General features: G+C 40.4%; 1 protein-coding gene across 2 annotated transcripts; it reads left to right on the top strand.

Moving 5' to 3' along the window:
• The first annotated feature begins 249 nt into the window (after positions 1-249).
• On the top strand, positions 250-26366 carry RDH10 (retinol dehydrogenase 10). Of its 2 annotated transcripts, none has more exons than XM_074897674.1 (6): positions 250-900; positions 1433-1668; positions 21101-21199; positions 22572-22717; positions 23037-23168; positions 24977-26366. In XM_074897674.1, exons 1-6 carry the CDS (start codon positions 609-611, stop codon positions 25098-25100), a joined length of 1029 nt encoding a protein of 342 aa, XP_074753775.1. In that variant the 5' UTR covers positions 250-608; the 3' UTR covers positions 25101-26366. The 2 variants fall into 2 exon arrangements, with proteins under 2 accessions (XP_074753775.1, XP_074753774.1); XM_074897673.1 differs by having other exon boundaries at positions 1430-1668.
• Positions 26367-26729: the final 363 nt, after the last annotated feature.

Here is a 26729-nt window from a genome sequence, read left to right as displayed (position 1 = left end):
AGTCCGCGCCCCCCGCGCCGGGAGGCGGGTTTCGGCCGGGCCCCGGCCGCCGGGACCCTCCCCCGGCGGCGGGGCGGGGCGGGGCGAGGAGGGGCCGCGGCGGGGGCGGGGGGTCCCGGGAGTGCGGGGCGGGCTGGGCCGGCCCGGGGGAGGGCTGGGGAGCCCGGGGGAGGGGCCCGGCCGCCCGACCCGCCCTATATAGGGGGCCGAGCGAGCAAGATGCTCACTGCCAGTAGCGGGGCCGCGGGCGTGCGGGGCCGGGGAGGCGGCGGGCGGGTGGGTCGCGCCGTGTCCGGGCTCTTTTCCCGACGTGTGTGGCTGAGGCAGGGCGCGGGGCTGCGGCGGCGCCCGGCTCCGAGTGCGAGCGGCGCGGAGAGGAGGAGCCCGGCCCCGGGCGGCGCGGCGGGACCCTCAGCAGCGGGAGCGCGGTCTCCCTCCCTCCCCGCTTGCCCGCAGCGGGAGGTCCCGGGCGGGGGCGGCCCCAGGTGAGGGGGATCCGGGCGGCGAGGAGGAGCCGCTGCCTCTGCCGCCGAGAGGCTCCGCGCCGCCGGCGTCCGTCCCCTCCGGCTCCGCGGGCGGCCGTGCCGGGACGCGCGGGTCCCGACAGCATGAACATCCTGCTGGAGCTCTTCGTGGTGACTTTCAGAGTGCTCTGGGCTTTCGTGCTGGCCGCAGCCAAGTGGCTGGTGCGGCCCAAGGAGAAGAGCGTGGCGGGGCAGGTGTGCCTGATCACCGGGGCGGGCAGCGGCCTGGGCCGCCTCTTCGCCCTGGAGTTTGCCCGGCGCCGGGCGCTGCTGGTGCTGTGGGACATCAATACGCAGAGCAACGAGGAGACGGCGGGCATGGTGCGCCACATCTACCGGGAGATGGCCGAGGCGGCCGCCGCCGCCGCCCCCAGAGGTAAGCGGCGGCCTGCCGGAGCTGGCTCCCCGGGCTGGCCCCGCTGCCCGGCCCGGGCCTGGGCGCTGCCCCTCGCCTCTCACCTGCCCGGCCGCCGGCCCTGCCCCAGCCCGGGGGAGGGTTAGACGAGGCTGCGCGCCCGGCGGGCTCCAGCCCGGAGCCGCGCTCACCTGCGACCCGCCTCAGGTGAGCGCGGCTTCGGGCTGGAGCCCGCCGGGCGCGGGGGCGTCAAACGCCCCGTCGGTGCCTGGGCCAGCCGGGGCCGGCCTCGGGCCCGGGCGCCGCGGTGGGGAGCGGGGAGCCGAGCCCTGCTCCGACAGCGGCGTCAAAACCTCCCGCTTTGCTTAAAACGCTTTGGCAGCAGTAGTAAATAGACGAGTCCTTGTGTGCCGTGGTGACACCAAAGTAAATAGAACTTTTACCGCAAGGGAAATGCGTTCGCTGTTTCCACTCGACTACTTGTTTGAATGTCAAAATACAAGAATTTTATTCCCCCCTCCCCCTCTGTTTTCTTGTCTCTATTCCTTAGTAGCTGGAGATGGAGAAAAAGATGCGCTGCCCCATTGCAACTTGCAGGTTTACACGTACACCTGTGATGTGGGCAAAAGAGAAAATGTCTACTCAACAGCTGAGAGGGTCCGCAAGGAGGTTGGCGAGGTGTCTGTCCTGGTTAACAATGCTGGTGTGGTCTCTGGACACCATCTTCTGGAGTGTCCTGATGAGCTCATTGAGAGGACCATGATGGTCAACTGTCACGCACACTTCTGGGTAACTACAAACTTCTTTCTCCTGCCTTTCTTGTCAGTTAATTTTGGGGAAATTAACTGCTGTTGCTTAATGCCTCTTGCCTGGAGTTTTGCACTTGCTTCCTTTCATTAGTAAGATCACCATGTTGGGGGTTCTTTTTCTTAACTTACTGTTCTGTTTAACAGGAAGGGTGAGTATTAAAATTATTAACAAATAGTTTTAAGTCAACTATGTTCTCTTGGAATCCAGAGTTCTAAGCCTTGTGCCCTTCTCTATAGTCTAGAATATGAAATCTTTTGCAAGCATAACCTCTGAGTCTGCTTAAAGGTTGCTACAGTTAATGCATGGCTTCTCAGCCTTCCTCCAATAGTCTTCTGCCAGAATGTTAGCAGTTTTAAGATGCTGTTTTAATGATGGTTACAATAGCAAACTTGCACATTTCTGGAAAAAATACTTAAAACCCCTGCTGGAAACGTTGTTTGAATTGCCTTGGAGGCAAATTGTTCCTTTTGAAGGCTGGGAGGAAAGGCAAAAAGGATTTCTCAAGAAATCAAGCCAAGAACACTTTTTCAGGAATCCTGCATATTTGTCCTCATAGCTTTCTCTGGGAGCTGCCAGTAGAAGTAAGAAAGTCTTTAATATGGTTTCTGGGGTGATAACGTCGCCATAACTAGCAGATGCTAATCAAGGAGAACAAGCTATGTGATACTACTTTTTTTGTCTGTCTAAACCTTGTTTTCCCGTGTGGTTTATTTTTAAACCCACAATAGTGTGGAGTTACATAAATTGGAGTGTTGAAGGAGAGCATGATGCACACTCGGGTTAGCATTAGCTGTCAGACTGAGCCCATTGTTAGTACTAAAACTGCTCTTTGGTCCTTCAAATAAGGTTATGAAATACACTTGCATAACAATCAAAGGATTAAGCAATCTGAAATATACTTCAACTTAAGCCTTCTTTGGCTGCTCTTACCTTTTCATAATAAAATTTTGTGAAATGCCTCATCTTCAAAACTTAGAAGGCCCTCCCAGATATAACTTTTTAAACATGGAAGTGAAATGCTGTTTCATAACCCTAAAGGAGCCCCTTAAAGTCTGTGCTGTGAAACACTTAATGGCAGAGCAGTCTTTTTCCAGTGTATTGTAAAGCTTGCAGAGAGAGTGCTTAAACTTCAGTGCACACGGGATAATGTATTTAGAAACTCTTTTAAACTCTGAAAGTATATTTTAAGACAATTTGAAAAGTTCTGGGAAAGCTCATATGACTTCTTACGACTAAGAGCTCTGCGTGTTCCCCTTCATAAAAGTTAAATTGATGCTTAAGCAAACAGAGATGTGCACTAGATTTAATGACTGTTATTGATGTGGTTTAAATGCCGAATTGACAAAGTTTCCAAGAACTCTAAATTATGACATCACCATGAATTAAAATATGGGAGGATCCTAAATTCTCCAGCTGTTCTTCCTTCAGGCCTAAGTCACACACTTATTTATAACATTGTTTCAGAGACCTTTTTAAAGCACCCTCTGTGTGTTCTGAGTCTCTTACAGTAATAGAAAACTAAACTTAGTCTAGTACTGCTATGATAGGGTTTCCATAACAGTTTCGCTCATCTCTAAATGTTAGTGTGAAGTGACTTTAAAAAAACCTAATTACTCCAGGAAGGTATAGTTAGATCTGAACCGTGGAACTCGAGATCTTGGCTTAAGCTTCTAAGCAGCAGTCAACACCCTTTATATTTAATTGAGGATCTGTTCATATGTACACATCCTGCAGATAGTGTCCTGCTTTGCTTTTCCTTTTAGCTTTTGCTGTTGGCAAAGCTTTTTTTCCTTGTCTTCCCCTTCATGATCCCAGGAAAGGTTGGCTTGACCAACAGTGGGTGGACTTCTGTTAAAAGTAATAGTACTTAATTCATAAGATATCATCTGAATCAGCTGATTTGAAGCCAACTTTTTTGATGCAAGTCAGTGCTGACTTAAATAGAACAATGTGTCTAGATGTGTGAAGTCTTATACAGCTAGTCTTTTCCATGTCAGCTAAACTGGTGGTCCAAAAGCAAAGCTAATACTCTGGAGCATTATGTAGACTTTTAACTATTCTTGGAGGGTGTTTTGTCCAAAAAACTGTAAATGGATTTTAAAGACACGGATCTTACATGTAACATTGCTTCAGTAGTTAAGTGTCTGTACTTCCTGGGTTTTTAATATGTGGTGGGAAATTATTCCTCATCCCTTGACTTAATCAAGCCTCATTGTACTTCTATATAAAAATCTGAAATGAGATTCTAGTACTGTCCCCTTGAAACATCAGAAATAAGATTGACTGCCTGCTCTTTGTGTGGTATGCAGGTGATCTGAGCTTGCTTTACAATAGCATCCACAATCTGAAGTATTCAACTTCTGCAGTAGGCAGTGACATGAAAGTCTGTCACTGGTTTGCTGTTGTGACTCCAACTGGGCTGTGTACCATATCACAACCTGGCAGTCAAGAGAGCCTTAGCAGTGTGCCATAGCCTAAACAGATGCTTTTCATTTTGCTGACATTCATGATTTGTATAATCCTTCCTGTGAGTGTTCTATATAAACATGTCACCACTGCATCATGTAGCAATTTCCACAGCGTAAAATCCACTGCAGTATTAAAAACCTGTTATTTCATGCTGTGATAACTTGAATGCTTCTGATATTGAAAACACAGGGACAAAATCCATTCCTGGTTTGAAACAAGCCAGCTCTGGCTTACTATAATTTGCAGATGCATAAAACTGTAGCAGAAGTGTAACACTATCTTTCCTGTTGCAGGAATGACTGACTTGGTTGCACTTGTCAATTACTGGAGCTGAACTTGTGCAGACTAGGAAATTTTCTTTCTGTGATATGTCAGGATTCAAATTTGGAAAATGTTAAATCACAGTATAAGATAAAGCTGTTGCTTAATCAGTTTTAAGCAAATATAGGAATAACTGGTCTTCTTTCTTGTGGTTTTAGAATAAAGGTTAAGTATCAAAATCTGGTTTAGATCTTGGAACTGTATTTAATAAAACTACTGTACAGACCCTTATTTTGGGACAATTTGAGATTCTTATACCCACTGTGACACTCTTTTTCTGAAAGAATAATGCTGTTGCTGGATAAGTAACATCAGCATAGTACCCTGATCGCTGAGTGAGACTTGTGGAGGGGCAGGGGCAAGGTGATGATCAGAGTCTGAAGTTCTGTGACACTAAGGTCCTTCTGTAGAGCAGATCTTCAGTATTTAGCTCGGAGAGCAGTGATCTGCATATCCCTGTCGTGTGGATCCCCCAAACTTTCAGCTTAAAGCTCTCCTCCTAGAGGAGTTCTCTTCAACTTACCAAAAGGGGGAAGCAAAAGCATTCAGCTCCAGCTCTGTCATAATTGTAAAAAAAAAATCCACATAGTGAGAGACTAGGGCCCAGAATTTGAAGACTTGTGTACTGCTGTCTTAACCAGAGTAGTTGTCTTCATTCACTTATGAATGACTTGATTTTTGGAGTTATGCAGGTATACTTATCTTTGTAGGAGTTGAACAAATCTTCTAGGTGGCCTGACATTGATACAGGAAGAGATAAATACTGAGTAAAGAGGGAAATACTACTCAAGTAATTAGGACATTCATAAATAGTCTAAACCTTAAATGTAATGCAGTTACTAAATCAAATACCTCTTTATGCAGCCGCTGTAGTTGTCAGTTGAATTAGGCTGGCAGGATTGCTAAAGCCTTGGAAAATTCAGTGGCTTATAATTGTCTGTAATGTATCAATACTTACTGTTATTCTAGTCTCTTCAGGCTCCCTGGTGTTAAATAAACTTACTTCTGCCTATAGTTTTAGTGTAAATATGGGAGTATTGCACTTAGTGTACATATGAATATTCTACAGAAGAGAAAACAGCTTAAACTATGTTACTTGAAACTACACCATGCTGAGTCTTGTGGCCTGTTAGCATAGCAGTTTGATTTTTGTCTTTATTGCTGGGACTCTTAGTATCTATAATCAAATATAGACACAATATTCCACTGATAGACCAGCTAGCTCTATTTAGCATTTTGGATGAGTGGAATTAGCAGCTTTAAATTATTTTAATTTCATAATAACTTATCCCAAGATGCATAATTTTACTTACAAAGTTTAATCTACAAGTTCTTGACTTTTTTCTTTGAAAAATGAGTTGGATCATGTTCAAGCAAAACATGTGCATGTGATCCAAAAAGTGTCATCAAAACTAACTCTTCCCTTGCAAAATGATTCCAACTACATGCCACCAGTAAATTACCCTGGACAGCACATGTGTTTCATATACTGTGGTAGCATGCTGAGTAGTGAATATGAAGGAAAAATCAGTTATACTCTTAGCTATGAAAATAGTCATACTAGTTGTACTTAAAACTTCTAAGTGCTTTGGTATGGTTTTGCAGTTCATATGTTCTTGGGTTCATTTCTCAAAATAGAGAGAATCTGTCAACTGAGAAAAATAGTATCTTCCAGATGCATGCTCTAGAAAACTGCACTTTTCCATTTTCTAAAGGAAAGTACTTAACACAGGTTTTATAATATAAATGGGTGGATATGTTTTTCTGGAGCTTGAGTAGGCATAAGACTACTGGTTCAGAGCTTTCCTCAGATTTGTTTTATGGTCTACCAGGAGTTTGTCTAGCACTGTCAAGGACAGTTGTCATCAACACGCAATTGTTAATTTTGTAACCTGTATCTTGCAGTCTGTATGTATCTGCAGCCTAGCCTTGTAGTCACATTTTAGTGGTAGCAATCATTTTCACAAAAAACATTGAAAGTTTTTCAGTTTTCTGTTCCTTTTTGGGGGGACCACCAGCCCAGACCATTTAGTTAGGTAGCCAGATGTCTAAGCTGTGACTGTAGAAGTGATCTTACCAGTTTCAGAGTAGATGAGAATAAGGTTAAAAATGACTTGTCAGATAATGTACTCACTCATCTGAAGAGTCAGCAAGCATAATTAAGCACATTGCAATGGGGTGGTAGGTGGGTCTTATGAAAAATGCCCCTTCATTTGCCTTATGTAGGAATCATACAAACACCTATAATGGGGACTTTGGAGTGCTGCCCACCAAACTGTAGTTGTTCCACAAGTTGCTCAGCTCTAGTCCCTGAGGTCTGTTGAAGCTGTTCAGTCATGACTCTCCATTGTCTGCTCTATCTTGATGATAAATGAGTAGTCACATATCAAGGAGTCTGAACAAAACAGCTTATAGCATTCTTTATTTGTTTAATTAGCAACACTTCCATCAGAGCAGTGGGAAAATTGTATCAAAGATTCTTTGAACATGTTATTTACAACACCAGCCGCCTTTGCGTGGTGGAGAATGTGGACCTCCTTTCTTCAAACAGCAACTGAATTCATGCATTTCCTTTTCTTCTCTTTAATGATGTGAAGTATTTGATTTTCATTCCAGTCAGTTAACAAATCTGAAATGACTGTTCAGAATGTTTTCCTTAAACTGCTTCAGTTACACCTGCAACAGCTTCTCTCAGGCTTACTTTGGCAATTAATTTGCTGTGCCATTTGAAAGGTGTGTGGATCTTACTTAGACTCTCAAACAAGAGAAAATAGAGATTCTCAGGTTGTGACCTGTGGATTGTTCGTTGCCTGTAGATTGGTGTCCAAGATGGTAGCATATGGTGTTATCAGCCAGTTACTTTCATGCACTAAACTAAACTTGTAGAGTTTAGGTGGAAACAGTAATATATCTCCCAGAAAAGCAATGTGAAAGTTCCATTAAGAAAAGGGAAAGTTGTTCTGAAGAGACTATGCCAAGACTTCTCAAGCTATTTGAAATATATTTGAAGTATTAATCAGTTATTAGCTGCTTGCAATTCTATGGCTAGCTAAAATAAAGCTGGAGTTGCAGTATAGCTTGCAGAGGTAAGGCATGTGGCATAGTCTCATTCTTCAGTCTCCTGTGACTTTTCCTGAGGGTCGGAGGCTTGTCAGCAAACCCTATGAATGCTCTCAGGATTGCTAACCTACTCTGAATAAATGGTCCTGGATGAACGATCAGCGCAATGATTAAATTCCTGCTGCTTATGGAATGAGGTAGGTTGGCTGAATAAGCAGAAACTTCTGCACTGACTTTGGTCTGACTTTTATGCTGGATGGATCTGGGGAGACAGGAGAACCTTGAATGGAATGATAGTCTTTGCCAGCATGGTGCCTAACCTCAATAGAAGTGGAGAGAGTTGCTCTTCCCAGTTTCAGTGAAATACTCTGTCTAAAGTATGATGTGTATGCCTTCCTTGTCCTGTGGAGGTTAGGAGAGCAATGAAGTTTGAAGTTTCTTCTATCTACAAGTAACATCTGCTTTAATTTATGAAAAGAAGCTAAGTTAATGAGATCTTATTATGTTATTAACTTTCTGTAATAACCAAATGACTATAGCAGACTTCTAGAAGACAGGCGTATTCATGTATTCAACTGTGGAGAAAAGCAGTCCTAATTACGATGTGGCTAAGTGTCCTGCTAACCTAGTGTTTGCATCACCGTCTAAGACCTGTCTTAACTGATCTGTGTGGGTGAGCAATCCTTTTCTGTAGCTTTTAGTGTCATCAATTACTCTGACTAGACAGGTTGAGGAAAGATGAATGTTATGTTTTCTAGCACCATCCCTGCTATTTTAGCACTGCACTTTTAAAATCTTTTCTACTTTTATCTTTATCAGCTGTGAAGTATTATTCTTTCCCAATGCTTCTCATGCTTTGATTTCACTTCTGTTTTTTTTTCTGGGGGAGGGAAGGTTTTTGTTATGTATCTCTAGTACTAAACCTTTCCACAGTCCTCTGTGTGTAAAAGCCAGAGCATCACTCTCTTGATAAACCTTGCTCCCTTGACCTTTGAGGTTTTCTGGCTATTCACACCAATGGTAAAGCTCAGTTACTGATACCTGTCTGTCTTCTGTGAAAAATAGTAGAGGCCTTTCTGCAAAGGCAAACTGAAGCTGATTTATGTGTGATGCTACATTATTTTACCTGTGGTTTTAGGCTTCTTAGTCTGTTTAAAAAAAAAAGTCTTTCAAAATGCAGTTACAATGTAGGTGAGTAGGCATAGAATTTGAGATTGGTTTTCTCAGGGTTTAGTTTGAAAGAAGATATGTCACAAACAGGGGAGAGATTTACATCTGTGCTTACACTTCTGAATGAACACTCTATTCTTGTAAATAATTATATTAGTGTAATGATTTATATGCCAGTCAAATTAACACTTGACATGAGTGAGTTATCACAACTGGGATGGGAGGGCATGGTAGGCCAAGGAATGCTGGAACAGCTGTGCAGCTGAGGTGGCTGACTTGGTGTGAGCCTTTTGAAATTCAAGTTTGTTTGGCTGTTGAATTCTGCACCTAAATGTGCCCTGGTGCTGGTCACTTCTGCCATCTGTTTGAACTTGTGTGACAGCTTCTCGAGCACTCCCCTTTCAGCAATGGTTTGGAAAAGCACTTCAGCATATGCTTAAAACTAACTTGTCCAAAATTTTTGTTCACTTAGGATGAAACTACAAGGCAGCTTAGTGGTGGCAAGCTGTTGCATGGGACCACCCCTTGAATCTGCATCTTACCTTGTGCTAGTTTTAGTATTCATCTGATCCTTGGATGAGCCAGTTCAGCTCTAACTTGTCCGGAGGGCAGGGAGGAAAGCTGTTAATTCTCTTGGCCAAATTGATTATTTTTATTTAGAAGCTAGAATCACCTCATCAACATTTCAGACTTGGACTAGCTGGTGGGGTGGGGTTGGGGGGGAAGGAATAGAATAAAACTATGTAGCTGTGAACAGGACCTCTGTGGCTGTCTAATGAAACCTCAGTCTTGGAGAGATTTTCTGGAATAGGTTTTACAGGCTCGAAGTAGTCATGTAGTCATAAACGGTTCCAAGCTATAGCAAATTTGCCACTGGCATAACAGCCTGAATATAACAATTCAACTTCTAAAGAGATTGCAGTATTTTAATTACACACTATTAAAAACCCTAAGATAAAGGTAAGTTAGTTTTCTGAACACATCAAACAATGTTGTGTTAATAAGCTTTAGCTTATTTGCCTTGCACTGATACTATGATTGCTGTTGTGTACCATCAAGAGCAATGATCTCTGTGCCTACTGCATGGCTTCTCTGGAAATTAGTTGTACTAATGCTGTTTGAATGTGGAAAAAACAGGCCAGAGCTGTGTTTCAGCCTGTGGGAAACAAGCATAGTTTCCACAGGCAGGCAGAGGAAGGAAATATCTCTGTCTTTGAAAACTCATCCCCTAAAAAGTAAGCAGTTTGCTGGTGTTAGGTTATAATGCCTGTGCAAGTAGAATCTTTGAAAACTGTACTAGTTGCTGTTTTGAGATTTTTTTTTTGTCATTTTAGCCTTTGTTGGCTTATGAAATTAAAGTTTACCTGCTAAGACTGTTTTTTCTGCACATCATTTTTTGGAGGTTGGGGAGAAGTATGAAACACCTTTGTTTTTAAAAACCTCTAAGCCCCATGCATTTTTAAAATGTTACTTCTCATTCAGTGAGTTACTTCATAAGAAGTTGGAGCCTTCTAGGATCTTGCTGTTTCCTAAACAAACTTTGAAGCCAAATTCCAATTCAACTGTTATATCTTTATTTTTCTGCTTCCAGTAAGTAGAACTGTTACATGAAAAGGGAAGATTTCCTTCTAATCTTGTTCCTCTTGTGAGATAGTTACGGCATAATCACTTTCCTTTTTATAAAGTAATCGATTCAAAACAATGTCTTAGGGACTGAGATTAGGAGGATGAGTAAAGTGACTCAGCCTTCATCTGCATGCAAGTACTATAGCAGTTGCAGTGCTATGGAGGTACTGGTCTTAAGGTATCTAGAAACTGAGAGACAGTCTTTCTCTGTTTAGCCATTTCTTGAAAAGTTGTAAATGGTAAAACATGATGACTTAATATTTTCCATAAGTAGTTTGACAGTACTGTTGTCTAGTAACTCTTTGGAAACGTGCACACTAAAATACCAAATCTTACTAAATATTCCAGAGGATGACTAAGCTTATGGCAAGCTGGAGAAAAATGTGTATTTAAAAGTTGGATTGTGTTCTTGGTCACTGAACAGAATATTCTGAGGTCTTATCTAATAGTTGTTCTAAAATGAATTTATGTGGATTTTTCACTGACTCATAGGGGCATGTTTTCATTTTTGTCAAGATTATCAAATAGCTGGCAATAAATAACTGCTCTCCAAATGGTTGGACATTTGCTGCAAACTTGTGCTAATGAAGGTGAGGGACTAATGTGTTTGTTACACTAATGTCAACACAACTCTGAAATGCTACAAATCCTTTGACACAGCCATTTGTCAGTGTATAAACAAAGTAGGTTTTCTAGTTGCTTGACTTCAACAGGGCTTAAACCAGCTTTTGTGAAAAGAAGTAGCCAAGTGTTAACTTCTTGTATCACTTGACCAACAAGCTAAAGTAATTTCAAATTTTACATTTGAGTAAATGCAAGTTAATTTGTCTTTACTGATAGATCCACCTGTGGAAGAATACAAGGTTGGTACTACTACCTATTGGGATTGTAACTTAAGTTCCTAAACTTACAGAAATGTAACTGAGCTGTCACAACCATGTTGGAGCTCTGTGTTAGTCTTGTGTATATGGAAAGCTCAAATGCTGACATGGTAGATCTGAGCACAAGGATTCACTTTCTCTACACTGCATATTACTTTTCAGTGGCTGCTGCCAACTGTGTAATAGTTGCTTTCAATTGAATAATAATTGTAGTTTGGTAGCTATGATAGTCTTAGAGTAGAACAAGATTCATATTTGTGGAGAGTAAATATCAACTTGTCTAATAAGATGCCTTTGGGCAGAAGAGGTCAGCTTTTGACCATGATTACTTTGTAAGCTTCAGTTCTAGTGCTTGGTTATGCCTTAAACTTGTGCTGGCTGGAGAAGTCTATGCATGTATATTTGTTTCCAAGTTCCACTTCAGTCTAGACTCGTACCTTGCTTGTTTTGCAGTGTAAGGCAGACTAAACACATAGCTGAGCCTCCAGCAGCCCTCTTACCATGCCATCTTTACTACTGATCTTTCTCAGCTTTTAGGTTAGTTTGGCATTTGAAATCCAAAACAAACATAATTGGCAACTTACGTTCTACACTTTTGCACTGCTTGAGATACTGTCTTTCTCCCTGTTCATTGCTAGCTGTCAAGAATCCAGTATGATTGACCTGTCCAAGCTTTAAAAGCCATTAAAATTTAAAGTGGGCAGAATTGTCTGTGGGGGCTTAAAATACCCTTAAATTGCAAGGGAGTGTAGTTACTGGAGGGCACCTAACAGCTGGAGGCATATCATTAGTTTTTGAAAACAGTACAGTATGTGAATGTTCTGGAATCAACTGAAATTTTAAGTCCACAAGAAATTTATCTAGGTGCTCTGTACTGCTTCATTGGACCCTCTCTCCAGCTGAAAGGACTTGAGACCAAAGGAAAAGTAGAACAGACACTGTTTGACAGAGTAGGGTAATTTATTACAGGCAAGAGCTCCTGTAAGGAGAGATATGGCAGAGAAATCAGCATCCTTTCTGGTTAGTTAAGATTCTGTGTTGATAAACTTGCCGTTAACATAGGACAAAGAGTGCAAGGTCTCTGCTGGCTTGTGAACCTCTTCCTCTGTGAGATGAAGAGGAATGGGCTGTTGAGAATGGAGTTAGTATACTTAAGTGAGTAATCACAGAATGGTTGAGGTTTGAAGGGACCTCTGGAGGTAATTGGGGCCACCTGATTGCTTTTGAGCATCTTCCAAGGATGGATATCTCCACAGCCTCTCTGGGCAACATGTGAGAATGTGGTTCTCACATCAAAGATCTGCAAACTCTGGAGGGAAGAGGTCTAAATATCAGTGATTTAAACAATAATGTATACTCCTGCATGTACATGAAGTAGTTGTACATCAACAAAGAGATATCTGCAGGCACAGATGAAAGTAGACAAGTTCATGTGCCTTTATGGTAGTATGTTTATAAAAGCATGTCTATTAAAGTCAGCTAGACTTCCACAAAAATGACTGGTGGCATCTAGTCACTAGAAAGATTAGACACTTTACAGGCTTGGCATCTGAGGGTGGAAATGATATAAAAAGCATATAAAGCTAAAATCTGTTTCCTCTTAGGAAGAAAGAATATAAAAGTTCTCAGGAGCAGAAATATGGGGACACTGCATACCAGTAATATAAAGGCTCTAATTTCTGCTTGCTGGTATAGAAATAACAAGGGTAGTTCAGTTTGAATACCTGACCTTCTACATGCCCAGAAAGCTTATAAAGTAGTGGCCTCTCTGAAAGGAAGTGAAATGTTCTTATGGAGAATTCAGGGCAACCTTTGACTCTGCTATGTGTATCTAAACCCCTATGCTAGGTAAAGGTGCACTCAATCTAGAGTGATGCAATGGTGAGGGGTGCAGGAAAGCTTTATATAAGGGAGCTGGGAGTTTGAATAGTAGCAGACCACTTTAGGTGATGATACCTTTTCCACCTTGACTCTCAAGAAGAAAGTTCTGAAGCGAGAATTGTATTTAGGTAGTGGTCTTGAGTACTTAACCTACACTTCAGATCAGACAGGAGGGAACAAAGCTATTTTCTATTCTGGTCTTAGTTAACCAGTTTGAGGTAAGATCACAGGAAATGAAGCCTTGAAAGGGGGGGGGGGGGGGGGGGGGGAGACAGTGTAGTTGGTATAGTGACCTGATAAGGTAACAGTAACAAAAGTTTCTGTTGCAATGTCCTCTAAGCACTTTCGTACCCCACTCTGTAGACACAACCCTTTTTCAACTAAGCCTTGCTAACAAACTATACAAAAGGCAATTAGCCAGTCAATGTTCAGTTGCCCTAGGCATGGCATAATTAGTTCTAGTAGTAAAGAGTGGAAATCAATGATTAATGTTTGAGAGATAACTAGTGGTATTAGTTTCCTGTGTGGGTTTTTTTGAATAGCATTACTTATCTTTACTGTCTACCCATTGTAAACAGCTTTGTGGCACTAAGTTCTGATTAAGGAAACTACTTCATTCAGTTTCAGCTTTCTTCTGATATACTCAACATGAGTTGACTCTGTGTAAGAGGAACCAATACAATAACTCAACCATTCACAGGAAACAGTGGTAACTATTGGTTTTGAAAATTGAAGAAATTTTGGAACTGGACCCTAAATACTACAAATGCTAAATGAGGTAGTAATGGAAATATGGACTGTAGCATACTTGTTCTTTAGCAACTGGTATGACAGATGTTTGTTACTAACAAACCCACTTACAAACTTCAGTAAATAAGATTTAATCTAGTTTTGTACAACTCTGGTACTTCTCAGCTGATTAAATGTGTTTATAGAGAAGCAGGGGATTTTGTGTATGGATTGGTCATGAGAGCGGAGAAAACAGGAATGTTAATTACTAACATGAATTAACAATGAATTAAAAAAAATGATTCAAGTAATAGCTTATGTTTTTACTAAGCTAAGACTTCATGTACTTCAAAGCAGTATTTTATGCAGAGTTGGAGAGAGGAAAAAAGATGCTTATTTCTCTAAATCAAATACAGTTTTAAATTAACTGATGTTGCTTTTCACTGACTTAATTATTCATTTATTTTGTTACCTTCACCTCTTAACCTGGGTAGATCTTATCTGTAGTTTCAGTCTGCAAATGCAGGATATCCAAAGTATTGGGGGGTGTGTGTGTGGCTTTGCTTCCTTGTTACTAGTCATCATTGTAGACTTCTGTTTTAAGTCTATCTCATTCTTTCATGAGCTTCTGGTTGCAAGGCAACTGTAACATTATTACTGTGCATGTATGTTAAGCATTAACTGCTGTTGCAGTTCAATATTAAAGGAATCCCCATGGCCCCAAAACAGTGGGTTTTTATGTGAAGGACAAATAAAGCTTTAGTGAGAAATTGAAGGTTGTGTTGCCTGCCAGGAGCTAAATAACTAGGGGACTCCTTTTGAGAGGAAATATTGGAAGGTCTAACTTTTTTGTTTTGAACGCAAGGCCTGTTCAAGGCACACTTGAGGGCAATCCTTGAATAGTTTCCTTTCATGCTTTTAATACAGCTGTCTATGGAATCTTGGCTTGAGGATGTCATGTTTATCTCCTGATCTTTTTTGCTCCAAAAGGATCTGGGTAGACCTATCAAAAATCCAGGGAAATGTGTGACTTTCTGAAGTAATGAATTAAAGAAAGGCTGGGTAATTCTGGCCTATTCTTCATTATTGTTTCTTGGGAATAGAAACTTAAGATCAAACTTAGTGCTAATTTCCACAGCTATTCAAATATTTACTTAGACAGTGGCTAATTATCCAGGAGGGGCCCAGCACTTCTTGAAAACAGTCAGCAGAGACTTCTGAGGTCCTTTAAAGTACAGCTTTGGTCCCTTATGTTAGCAAGGTCAACAGTAGTTGTAGACTTCTGTCTACCTTCTGTATTCAGCCTGTTACTGGCAGAGCCATGTCCTTTGTGCTGTGTGGTCTTGCTAATCTTCAACTCATACTTGTTTTTTTCATGTAGTCTTAGCATAGTTATTAGTCTCACCTTAACCTAATATTTCAGAGATGCTTGCATTATGAAATTTAAGAAGGATGTGGAGATACTATGGGAAAAGTAATTGAGATGATAGTGCAAATGTTAAGTAATTATTCTCAGTTCTCAATGGAGCCAACTAAAAATGCTAGAAGGAAAAGAAATTGTTAAATCCAGGCTTGTAACTGCATGGTTTGGTGTGTGAGAAGGCATTTTGGCTATAGCCTCTAACTTGAATAAATTTTCCTTTGAGAGTTACACAGTTCTAGGGTGTACTTTCAAGGCCTCTTCTCAAACTATTTGGCAGTGGCTTTCACTGTAATCCTGTCAGTGAAGTTTTACCTTGTGTTTATAAAATGAATCTAAAGTGGTTATCTTCTGAAATAAGCTGGGCTGTATGATTGTACCTGGAAATAACTTAAGTATATTTACTGATAAGCTTGTCATGGGGTTTTTCTTCCTTCCAGGCACCTCTCTTTCCCTTTTAATGTAGAGTAGTGCATTAGTACTATACTGCCCACTTTGGACAAACCTACTTTGAGGCAAGGCTGCCACAGCCTGTCTGCTGAAGAGTTAGAGGTGCTCTTTTGTCAGACCTTCATGCATTCCTTCTCAGTTACTGGAATGGAAAGAGAAATTGGGGTATGTGTGGAAATCTCTGTATTTCATTCCATGGTGGAGTGAGTGGCCCCATGCTGTTCTGTATGGGAGTAGGAGAACCTGCAGTGTGTCCTGCTGTGGTCTGTGAAGAATGGGAAGAAAAGAAGTCTGAATGTCCATGCTGAGGGGGAGAGAGGATATAGCATGTATTTTAGACAAAAATGTGGAACAACATTTTCTTGTCACCATCTCTGTCGCTTCATGATAGTAACAATATTAGCTAACACACATGGCAGCAGGCTGTTATGACCTCTGGTGCCTTGGTTCCCAGAGTTGTCTGGATGAGTCCTTGACTAATCACACTAATTTTACTTCTTGGGTCTGGCCTAATAGTGTTTAACATGAAGATGAAACAATACATTTACCCAAATGTTGCACTCGTTTGCACTGTTATGCAGCTGTCCTGACAGTCAGGAATAGCTGTGGTTTGGGAAAAAATCTCTTATCTGTTATACCAGTACACCACTGTTTTAGATAACTATAGTGATGTAAAAACTCACCTGTTTTGATCAGACCCAGAGAAATGTGTGCTTCATCCCCCTTACCTGAAGGGGCTGTATGGAAAATGAGCTATTCCTTTAGCATAAAGGAATTTCTGCCTTACAGTAAAGCAGCTTGTTTATGCCATCAAAATAGTTTAAAAGGGCTGTTAAACATTGACAAAAGGCAGAAAGTATGAAAAAAATTTACTGTATTGAAAAATAGAAACTTAAAGGACCTGTGTGGTGGTACCTACTTTATTTCTTTCTTACAACTCTCTAAACATGAGGTAGCATGTACTTTTCTACTTTGGTGTGCTTTCTGCAGTGAGTATCCATCGTCTTGAGCTGCATGCAGCTAACATTGTTTTCTGTGGATGCTTGCTTTCTTCTTTAAGAATAATTAATCCAAAATTTAATTTAAAAAATCACTTTCCCAAACACAGTATTTCTTCATATTCTCATTTGCTGTATTTAGACTAATTTGTCTTGACATTGCAGCTGTGCTGTTCTTTGTGTTGCACAATCTTTTGAGTTTTGTTTCATTAAGAATGGAACTAAAGAATTTGGGGAAGGGGAGGGAAGAAGTGCTAGACTGTTAGAAGTTAATTTGCCGTAAACCAAAATGTTGAGAACAGATTACGAAAGCTATGAAGTGACATGTAAATGCTTGTTCAGTTTCACACTTGTGAGAAATAAGTCATTAAAGCTGTGTGCACATGAAATAGATGTTTGGTTACAGCTACTGAGAATAGTTTGTTCTTACTGGTATATTCAGAAGCATAGAGGAAAATGCTTAGAAGATTAGGAACTGATCTCTAGGCTCCAAAAAACTTAAAGGTTAAACTAGCTCAAAAAACCTAGCTCTACTCTGTTTAGAATAGCATCATCTGTTCTATCTATCCTACCTAGTTGCTGTATCTGAACTATACTGCAAGTTAGAAAATGCACTATGCTTTGGGGGTTTTTCATTTTTCCTAAAAAGTAAAAAGAAATAAAAAGCTAATTCTGACTGAAGAGGATGCTTAACTTCAGTTTCTTAAGGTTGAACACTGCCTAACTTCCCTGATGTATCACAAAACAATTCCTGTTATCCACTATATTCCACTTACTGGTTACTCCTCGGTGTTGAAAAGTGTGGTGTGTTTGTCATTAATAAAAGACCCAGCTCTGACTTTAAGTACTTAAATGTTTTGGTTATATGTCTTCCTCTGCAGCTGTGACAGGTAAAACTGAAATCTAAAGGATCAAACCAGAAAGCAAATAGTTTGATTAAACCACTTGAGTTGATTTGAATTATTTTGGGGGCCTGGTTCATGACCTCTAATGCCATGGACAAAACACACTTCTTTCTTGGTATCTTCTAATACTTTTTTATGGAGGATTAGCATGTCCATGCATCACCTCAGAAGACTAATGTGGGCCGTGCTACCTGTTCAGACAAACTCCAGATGGGAAGGCCACCCAGGAGGCATCTTGCCCTGAACCAGTGAAGCTCTTAACTAGTTTCTCAGCAGTACAAGTACACAGAAGACTTCAGGTCTGGTAGACAGATGTAGCTGAAGCTGAAAGAAACTAGAAACAAGAAACTAGGTTGATCTGGTTTATGTAACAGGCAGGAAAAACTGGGGACCAGAGTATGGAGGAAGCTGCTTTGATCAAGGAAGTGGGCTGTGCCAGAAGCTCAGTAAGAGCACTGATTTATTTGGGGATTGCTTATACCAAGAAAGAGAATAACTTCACTTTGGGATTGTTTTTCCCAGCAAGAGGAGGCTGGGAGGAGCAGTGGGCAAGCCTTTACTCTGAGACTGGAAATGTGTCCCCCCATAGGGTGTGTCTGCCTCTGACAGTGCTTGTTTTCAAGTACTGACTCCCAGCTGTTGCAGATGGCTGGAGGATGGCAGCAACTGAGATGACTCTCTGACATCCATTTAGCTGAGATGTTGATAGTTGACTGCTAAGTTTTCTATGTATGATAGTTGTGTGATCTTCATAGACTGCCTTAGCTTCAGGTTTTAAATGGATTTGTGGGATAATGTCCCATGGCAAAGTACAGGGGCCTGCTCTGAAAAGGCTGTTTCAGAACACTGAGGTCTCACGCAAAGATTTCCATGAAATGCTAGTTGTCTTCAGAGGAGAGGAGCAGTGTTTTTTCCTATGTGGCCATAAATGCCCTTTTAAGAGATGACTTACATGAAGTGACTGTAGTTCTGCTGCTGGGAGTTGTTCCGTCTGCACTTGAATTGCTGAAGACATCACCCAAAAGTGTCCTCAAGAGTGTTTATGCATCATGTGCCAATTTTCTCTTGGTTGAAAATAGGTTACATTAGCCAGAGTCTTTGAAAACTCAGTCTTTGTATTCTTTATGCTTTGAAGGAGTTTAGCACAGTTGAGCGGGCTTTCTGAAATTTACTGCTCTGCAGTTTTTTCTGGTTATTTCCCATATCTATATATATGCCTGTGAAAATTCTCTTCTCCAGCCACAGATACAGACATTTGTGAACACCTAGTTTTAGTTCATATTTAAAAAAATCTGTGCCATACTAAAGATAATAGAAAACGCAGTTCAGCAAAGCTTGGTGCACTTGCCTCTTGGAAGAAAGCATTGGTTTGTGCATTTAAAGCAGTAGAAAAAAACTTTCCCTTCTTTCTCTCCCCCAAGACAAACTCCAAGGTGAGTGCCCCTTCATTTCTGTAGTTGTGGTGGTTTGCAGCCGGAGCTTCAGTTTGTATTATTAAACTTTCTGGCAATGTAAGGTGGCAATCAGTCGTTCCAATGTGGTGTGGACAAATAACTGAGGTGTAAATGGAAACTGCTGATGGAGTTGGCTCATGCTCGGAAGGGGAGCAAATTGTTAGCAGGACTGAGTTGGGAGCATGGATCTGTTACATGGATAGCATACACACCATCCGTGTTGGGGTGTGAGGCAGGCTGCAGATAAATGACACATTGTAAAACTTCAGTGCTGTCCAAGCGAAGCCTCCTACCTTTCCAGACTCTGCTGCCCTGTGATGACTGGGCTTTGTTGCCATGCAACATGGTAAAAGGGGCTGAAACTGTGTGCCTGGCACAGATTAGTTCAGCAGCAAACTAAATACTTGTCTGAGGCTCTATATAAGAGGTTTAGAGATCCCTGCCATGAGGAAAGAAACAAATGTAAGGCAGCTTGCTCTCAGATTATTTTTTATAATTAGCTCTGTTATGCAGTTATGACAGAATCTAGTTGTATGAATCAACAGTAGAAAAGGCAAGGAGTCAGGAGGTCTGTTAATCTTCTATCATCTGCCAGCTGTCCAGTGAAAACACTCTTTTGTGTGGTGTTAGGAGGTCTGGATTAGTCATTTAACACCTGCAGGCAAAAAATGTTGTACAAGAACATGTGAAAATCATTAGAGCAAAACTGTCCTGACGTCTGTGATTGGAAAATGCAGACAGCATAAGAATGGAATTAGATGGATTCAGCTGTAGCTTGCATGTCTTTTTAAGAATGCAGCTGACACAACTGAGACCAACAATTAAGCAAGTAGCAAATATTTAAGGGGCATTTGCATGCTCTGAATCTGGATCCAAATTACATGGGAAGACCAGGTTTCTGGGAGGATTAATCAGTTGTGGTACTGAGTGAATAAGAATAGAATAATAGCTCTGTCATTAATAGACTTATGTATTAACTAGGCATGTTTGTGATTAAAAAGCACTGTCTGAATTTCTTCGGCATTTTACAAGTGATGTTGTATATTGACAACCTAGAAGCTGAAGTCAGTCATAATTACACGTATTGTACTACTTCATTGATCCTTTTTAGCATATATGATGCTCTACTTAATAATTATTTAAAAAGGAAAGTGTTGAGTCAGCTTCAGAAAACAGATGAGTCTTCTGGCTAGGGTTAAACCATGACAATGACAAAGGTAAGTATTCTAGCAGGGATGATCTAGCAAATGCCTTCAATTTATTGCTTAAAATTTAATTTTTTAGAGGTGTTAACTCTGACTTGGGTTTTTAAACAGAAACAAACGTTTTTATAATCAGAGCATACAAATCGGAGGTTAATCGCTTTCATCTTGAGACTTGTTTTATTTTGAAACTTAAAATAAGTAACTGATAATAGAAATGTATATCGTCAATGCTTATGTATAAGCAATGCTTATGGATACTAATAAAGGTGGAAAGTAACTTGAACTAGCAGATGTTTAGTGTATTATGTAAAAAGTAACATCAGCAACAGTTCTGCCTGTAGTATTTCCTTTATTGTAAAATGCCCGAAATGGTAAGTTAATTGGGTAAAACTAGACATATCTAACTTACAAAATGCACTGTCAATAATGATAACTGATAATTGGCATTGGTCTCAACACAGATGCACTAGATGGTGTAATTAAACACTTTGCATTCCTTTTTCTGTCTTAAAAATGTGACTTCCATTTTAGGGTCAAATTATCTCTTTCTGATAACTAGTCTCTTGCAGAAAAATAAACATGTCTGAGCTCAATTGATCTTTTAACCTTAGGATTTCTGGAGATATAATCCTTGCGGCCTCGCTATCTGAATTCACAAACAAGCTGTAGATTTTTCTGTTGGCATTTTTGACAAACTCAGAAGCTCAAAACCTGTACAGTGATCGTACTTCTAAATTCTTGATAATAAACTGAAATAGAGGCTTTGAACACTTACCACTAATGTAGTATGTTTGTGGTATGGTTTTTTATTTTGTTTTTTGTTGTTTTGTTTTACTTTGTAGACCACTAAAGCATTCCTTCCCAAGATGCTGGAAATGAATCATGGACACATTGTCACAGTTGCAAGTTCCTTGGGCTTGTTCAGTACTGCTGGAGTGGAGGTTTGTTAGCTTATAATTAACAATAAATTTTGCACTTCTTGCTTAGGATAAGCTTTTTTTGTATTATCAGCTAGAGAAAATGAAGTCAAATCTTCAAAGATACTTGAAAGCTATGGTGCCGAGTACCTTATCAACACATAGCTAATGGGATCCACAGGACTCAGGCAGCCACCATATTCTACTTTGCAGGTGGATTTGCCACTAGAGTGAAAGCCTAGGATGGCTAATGATCTCGGAATGCTAAATGATAAATGCTAATTACCCAATAAATTTAGGAACCTGAAAGGTGCCCACCTACCTACTCTGGTCAAGATCTTCAGGGCTAAGCTTGAAGGCAAAGGCAAGGGTTTTCACAAGTAATGTTTAGTTTCCTGATTCTGTGAGGAAATGGCTGTCAGCCTTTCTTCCAGAATATATGGCTCACCTGCTTTACTAGGCTCCCACTTCATAAGGATTAGGTTGTTTAGTTGCTAGCAGCTGTTTGAAAACACCAGTTTGAGAGACTTGTTTGGTACATAAAACCAGGTTAGGATTAGAGCCTATTATCTTGCTTTTTGGGTCGTTAGCACAAACAGAAGTGTGAACAAAAAGCCTTTAGTTAGTGCAAATGAATTAATGTGTCTAACAGAGTAATGGTCATATTATCCTCATGAACACAGGCTTCTTTGCATATAGGAAAGCCTCAATTCAGGACCTTAAACTGCAGTGCTTCATAACAGAAATGCATGAAGCTGGTGTAACTTAAAGCTTTGTATAGTATTTACTGTCTTGAGAAAACTACAAAGAATTTCCTGGACTGTGGGTGTGACCACCAGCAAAAGTGGACACTTCCAGCAGAAAACTCAAATGCTACTGCTGTCTATGCACATTTTTTTATGTCGCTGAACTTAGGTTTTTGAGATGAGCTATATCCTCTTCTGAAAACTAAATACACTTAGATCTCCATTATATCTTCTGTTGAAACTAACCTTAAAAATAAAGTATTTAAAATTTTTACACCTATGCCCTGCCAACTTTCCAAGTTTTTTCAAATCTGACCCAAGGTAGTATTAGGTATCTCGGTCCTTTGTTGTAATACTTAATATTAAGCTAGCTGGTAACTGGAGTAACTTGCCATGTGAGCCTGCCTGATTCAAAGACTTGAATCCAAGGTAATATCCTCCTACATTCAGCTTTCGTGCTTTCATGATTCTGTGCTAATTGCTTCAAAAGTAAAATGATAAATGAGTTGATGTGATGCTCTATTCAGTGGGTGTCTTTTGTTGTTGCTTTGAAAATCTGTGCAGAATTGCTTCAGATATGCTTTGGCTTTGAACATGATTCATATCTGTCCTTTTTAAGTTGCCTTTTTTTTGCTTCATTGCCAACACAGGATTATTGCGCCAGCAAATTTGGAGCTGTAGGTTTCCACGAGTCTTTGAGCCATGAATTGAAGGCTGCTGAAAAGGATGGAATCAAAACAACTTTAGTCTGCCCTTATCTTGTAGATACAGGAATGTTTAGAGGGTGTAGGATCAGGTGAGTAAAATTTTCCTTCTGCTCTGTGTAGTGTCATAAAAGTACGAGAAGGTAACTAAACTGCTACTATAAAAATACTAAAGTAAGTATTCTATCTGCTTTGATGTATGTTAGTGTTACTCAGACTTTCTGAATCCATTGAGTGTCTTCTGTCCTTTTGTACTTAGGCAGCACAAGTTTTGAACTATAGTCTTTGTAACTGAGCCATGAATATAAAAAAATTGAAGTCTTTGTCCCTGCTGAGGCCTTCCAAAGAGAGTTAATGAACTGTTCACTGAGGTCTTTATGTATATTATTAATCTGTCTTAAAATATTTCAGAAAAGAAATTGAGCCTTTCCTTCCACCCTTGAAACCAGAATACTGTGTGAAGCAGGCTATGAGAGCTATCCTTACAGACCAGCCAATGATCTGCACACCTCGCCTCATGTATATGGTCACCTTCATGAAAAGGTAAGAGCTGAAGAGCCAGTTTGTTGCCATACAATCTACAGAATAGTAGTAAAATGCATGAGCACGACCACTTTCTGGATATAAACACCTTCCCACTCACACAGGCCCTAGGTGCTGTTCTGTTAGAACGTATGAGTGCATTCTTTCTTGGCTTGTGTGAATGTAGGTTGCTTGCCTGGGAAGCTCTGTAAAACTGAGATCTCGTTTTACCATTTTAGTATCTTTCATCCTCCTTAGATACCTGTTTTCTTTTCAACAGACTTTTATTTCCGTTGTTTGAGTTCCTCAGGAATGGGGCATGAGGCAGCTTCTATCAAAGGAAGCTCTAGCTGTTTGTCTCTAGAACCAATGTGTTAGGAGGCCCTACCTGCAGATTCTCTAGAACTTGCACAGAAATGGTAGATAAAATGAAAATCTACACATGTATACCAATTTTCAGAGTCAAAGTTTGGAGGAGGGGCTATTTTGAAGAAATTACCTCCTTTGTTCTAACACACTATAGTTTTTGGATCTGAACTCCATTTAATCAGTAACCAGGCTGACATTTCAATGATGCAGGGTAGTACAGAAGTTGGCTCAATTCCACCGATGCAACATCACTTACATTCTAGTTTATAGAGAACAGCTTCACAGCTGTCTGTGTTTTTGTTTTAAATCTGTAGTGTGTAGGAGGAACCTTTAAAATACAGCATTGACTTATTTTCCTTCTTCAAGGGATGGTTGAAACTGAGACCCTTGTTGATTTTTATTCCGTTTGCAAGGCAGTGATTCTCCTCTGCTTCAGGTCTTTCATGGCAGACAGGCTCACAAAAGACTAGAGGAGCCTTCACTGCTCACCTCTTTCCTGGAAGAGAGTATGTATGTGTCTCTTCTGCCAACAAATCAAGGACTCTGTCAGCATCTTTAAGAACTGTCTTCTTCAACCAGAAGCTCAGAGGGTGCTTCAGTGCTCTCTGCACAGGCAGTGCCTTATGCAGCTACAGTCACAGCCTTATATAGGCCCTCTAGTTGCTATGGCACAAGTAGTACTACTTAGGCAGTGAGAACACCTGTACCAGTGGTATCTACTCAGTTTGTCAGTGGTCATTACGCCTAATGGCTAGATTCTGTGCACTGCTTTCCACTGAATGATGCCACTCTCCAAGAGGCTGAGGAAATCCCATCTTGGTCTTTCACTGGAGCCCCTGAGGACTGCTCTTGAAAAGTAATATTTTGTGGATGTGGGAAGGAGGAGAGGGTCTGTAGCCAGGTATCCATCACATAGTCACCTCTTGGAATTTTTTCAGAAGAAGAGAAAAAGGAAATTGCTCTCTTTACTTTGGACCTCTCTTTTTGAGGATGAATGTTTGAGTTTAGAATATAAATTAAGGTTGTTAGACATCTGGTGATCAAAGAATGGCATTAATGTGGGATTAGTGTTAGTTAAAGAATATCTTAAATGTCTGATGACCTCTGCTGATGTGGCTTTGAGCAGATGCTTTGCTCTTAGTAGGCCTTCTGTGATGTCCTTGCCCCCTCTCACCTCTTTAAAACAAGCTATCATTCTGCTTGTGAAGAAGCAGCAGAAAATCTGGTTTAAGTAGGAGGCATGTGAATAAGTAGCTTCTTCCTGCTTTCAGCTTGCCTGTGTGGTTGGGACTGTAGAATTTCAATTTTCTAAGTATCTCTGTGGAAAAAAAATCCTTTAAGTCTCTTAAGAAGCCTCTCCAATAGCTCTTATGTTGCTTTCAAGGAGATCATGTGCATACTGTAAGCAGAGGTTTTATTTTATGCTGTTTTCTAACAATTTTATAACCTCTTTTTCACAGTATTCTGCCCTTTGAAGCAGTTGTGTGCATGTACCGATTTTTGGGAGCAGACAAGTGCATGTACCCTTTCATTGCTCAAAGGAAACAGGCTACAAACAACAATGAAGCAAAAAATGGAATTTAACACTGTTTTGGATGGACTAACATTTATAGGTGAATATGATGTTATATGACTGAATTGCAAAGTGCACTTGCATCTAACAGATGCAAATGTCAACATCTTACTGTGGCATTCTCTTGGGTCCTAAACCTGTGTATTGAACTCTAAAAATCAATGGTTTTTTATATACTGTAAATAAAACTGACTAGAGTACTTGGAAAATGTGATAGGTAAGCAAAGTGAATTTACAATGTAGCTGCCACCATTGTCCTTTAGAATATCACTGTATGTACAGTAAACTAGTCATACTACTTGTAGGGATGCACTGTGTGATATCTCTTTCTCAGCCTGCCAAGGCTTGTAAGAGCTGTCTCCAACTAGAAGATGCAATGTTTCAGAAATTGTCTTTCCCTATGTTATTTCAGAAGGGAGAGGAATGGAAGTCTTGAGATTTAAGCTACTGCTCATGACCTTTTAGCAAATTCAAGGACAGTTTCTGAATGCATCTCTTCACTTGTTCACCCAAGCTCTCTAAAGGACACATGGCCAAATTGTGGTGTAATTCTCTTTTGTAGCAACTGTGTGTGTTCTATTTAAACAAAGATTAAAAATATGTAAATCTCTGCCGATTCAAAGGCAAGTGAATGTCTCAAATACTCTCAGAGCAAACTTGTACTGGGCATCTGGTTTTCTAGGAATGTGGTCAATGATTTAAACTGACTTTTTTCAAGTTACTTGATTTGAAATATGCTCTGTTCTGTTTCCCTCTATATGTCAGAGTCCAATCTGCTGTTATGGACTATATGTTTCTTTTCTTCCTCCTCATTCTTACTTCTGAAAGAGTTCTCCCACCCCCCAAGGAAGCTGTTGTATTAAATTTCTGTAACTGGACTTGTGCCTAAAAGACAAAGCAACTCAGCTGAGATACAAACTGTTTATGTAAGTGCTGGTCATATGCCAATTATTAGCGAAGGAAAAACAGAATAATGCCTGATGCAACTCTACATACAGAATATGGAAGGGTGTAAAGATTTTTTGAGTTGTACTCACATTGTAGAACAGCAAATGACACTTTTACAGTATTTTTTGTAAAGCGAACAATTTTGTGCCTTGAATTTGGTAATCTGTATTAGTGAAGCATTGTAAAAGTGAACTTCTACCTCTGTATCTTAATGTATACCATCCACTTGTAAACTACTATTGGACAAATTGTGATTACTTTTTTAGAATGTCTTGTTAAATAGTGACCAATGCCTGTGGTTATTAAAGTGAGCCACCTTTTCCTTAAAATGGTGATTGGAATGCTTCTTTAAAGACTAAATTAATGCACACTACTTTTGTGCCTGTTCCATAGCTCTTTAGTATCAACACAGTTCAAATATTTATTGCTCGAATCATGTATCCACTTTGTCAGCTACATGGTTTACAGTGTAATCTCTTAAATCTATCAGCAAGTACTGTGAAATTAGGCTTTAGGAGCTGACAGTTTTCTCTGGTTTCTAAACTAATCGATGAAGTAACAGGTCAAAGATCTTTTGAAGAACACTAATTTTGGTTTTCTATGGAGCTTTATTTAGATCTACATAAAACCAGCCTGGTATGGATGCAGTTTTAGTGAATTAAAAAGTAAGTGTAGTTTCAGTACAGCTGTAG

This window comes from Athene noctua, chromosome 2 (assembly GCF_965140245.1).
Source record: "Athene noctua chromosome 2, bAthNoc1.hap1.1, whole genome shotgun sequence".
NCBI lineage: Eukaryota > Metazoa > Chordata > Aves > Strigiformes > Strigidae > Athene > Athene noctua.
Note: the sequence above shows the minus strand (reverse complement) of the source record. Positions and strands in the feature narration are given on the sequence as shown.

What these genes read in the sequence shown, in the direction of transcription:
- RDH10 (XM_074897673.1), top strand. Translation starts at nt 609, where the DNA reads ATGAACATCCTGCTGGAGCTCTTCGTGGTGACTTTCAGAGTGCTCTGG. An exon ending in TTTAGAGGGTGTAGGATCAG is followed by an intron (nt 22,718 to 23,036) that starts GTGAGTAAAATT and finishes AAAATATTTCAG; the next exon opens with AAAAGAAATTGAGCCTTTCC. An exon ending in ATGGTCACCTTCATGAAAAG is followed by an intron (nt 23,169 to 24,976) that starts GTAAGAGCTGAA and finishes TCTTTTTCACAG; the next exon opens with TATTCTGCCCTTTGAAGCAG.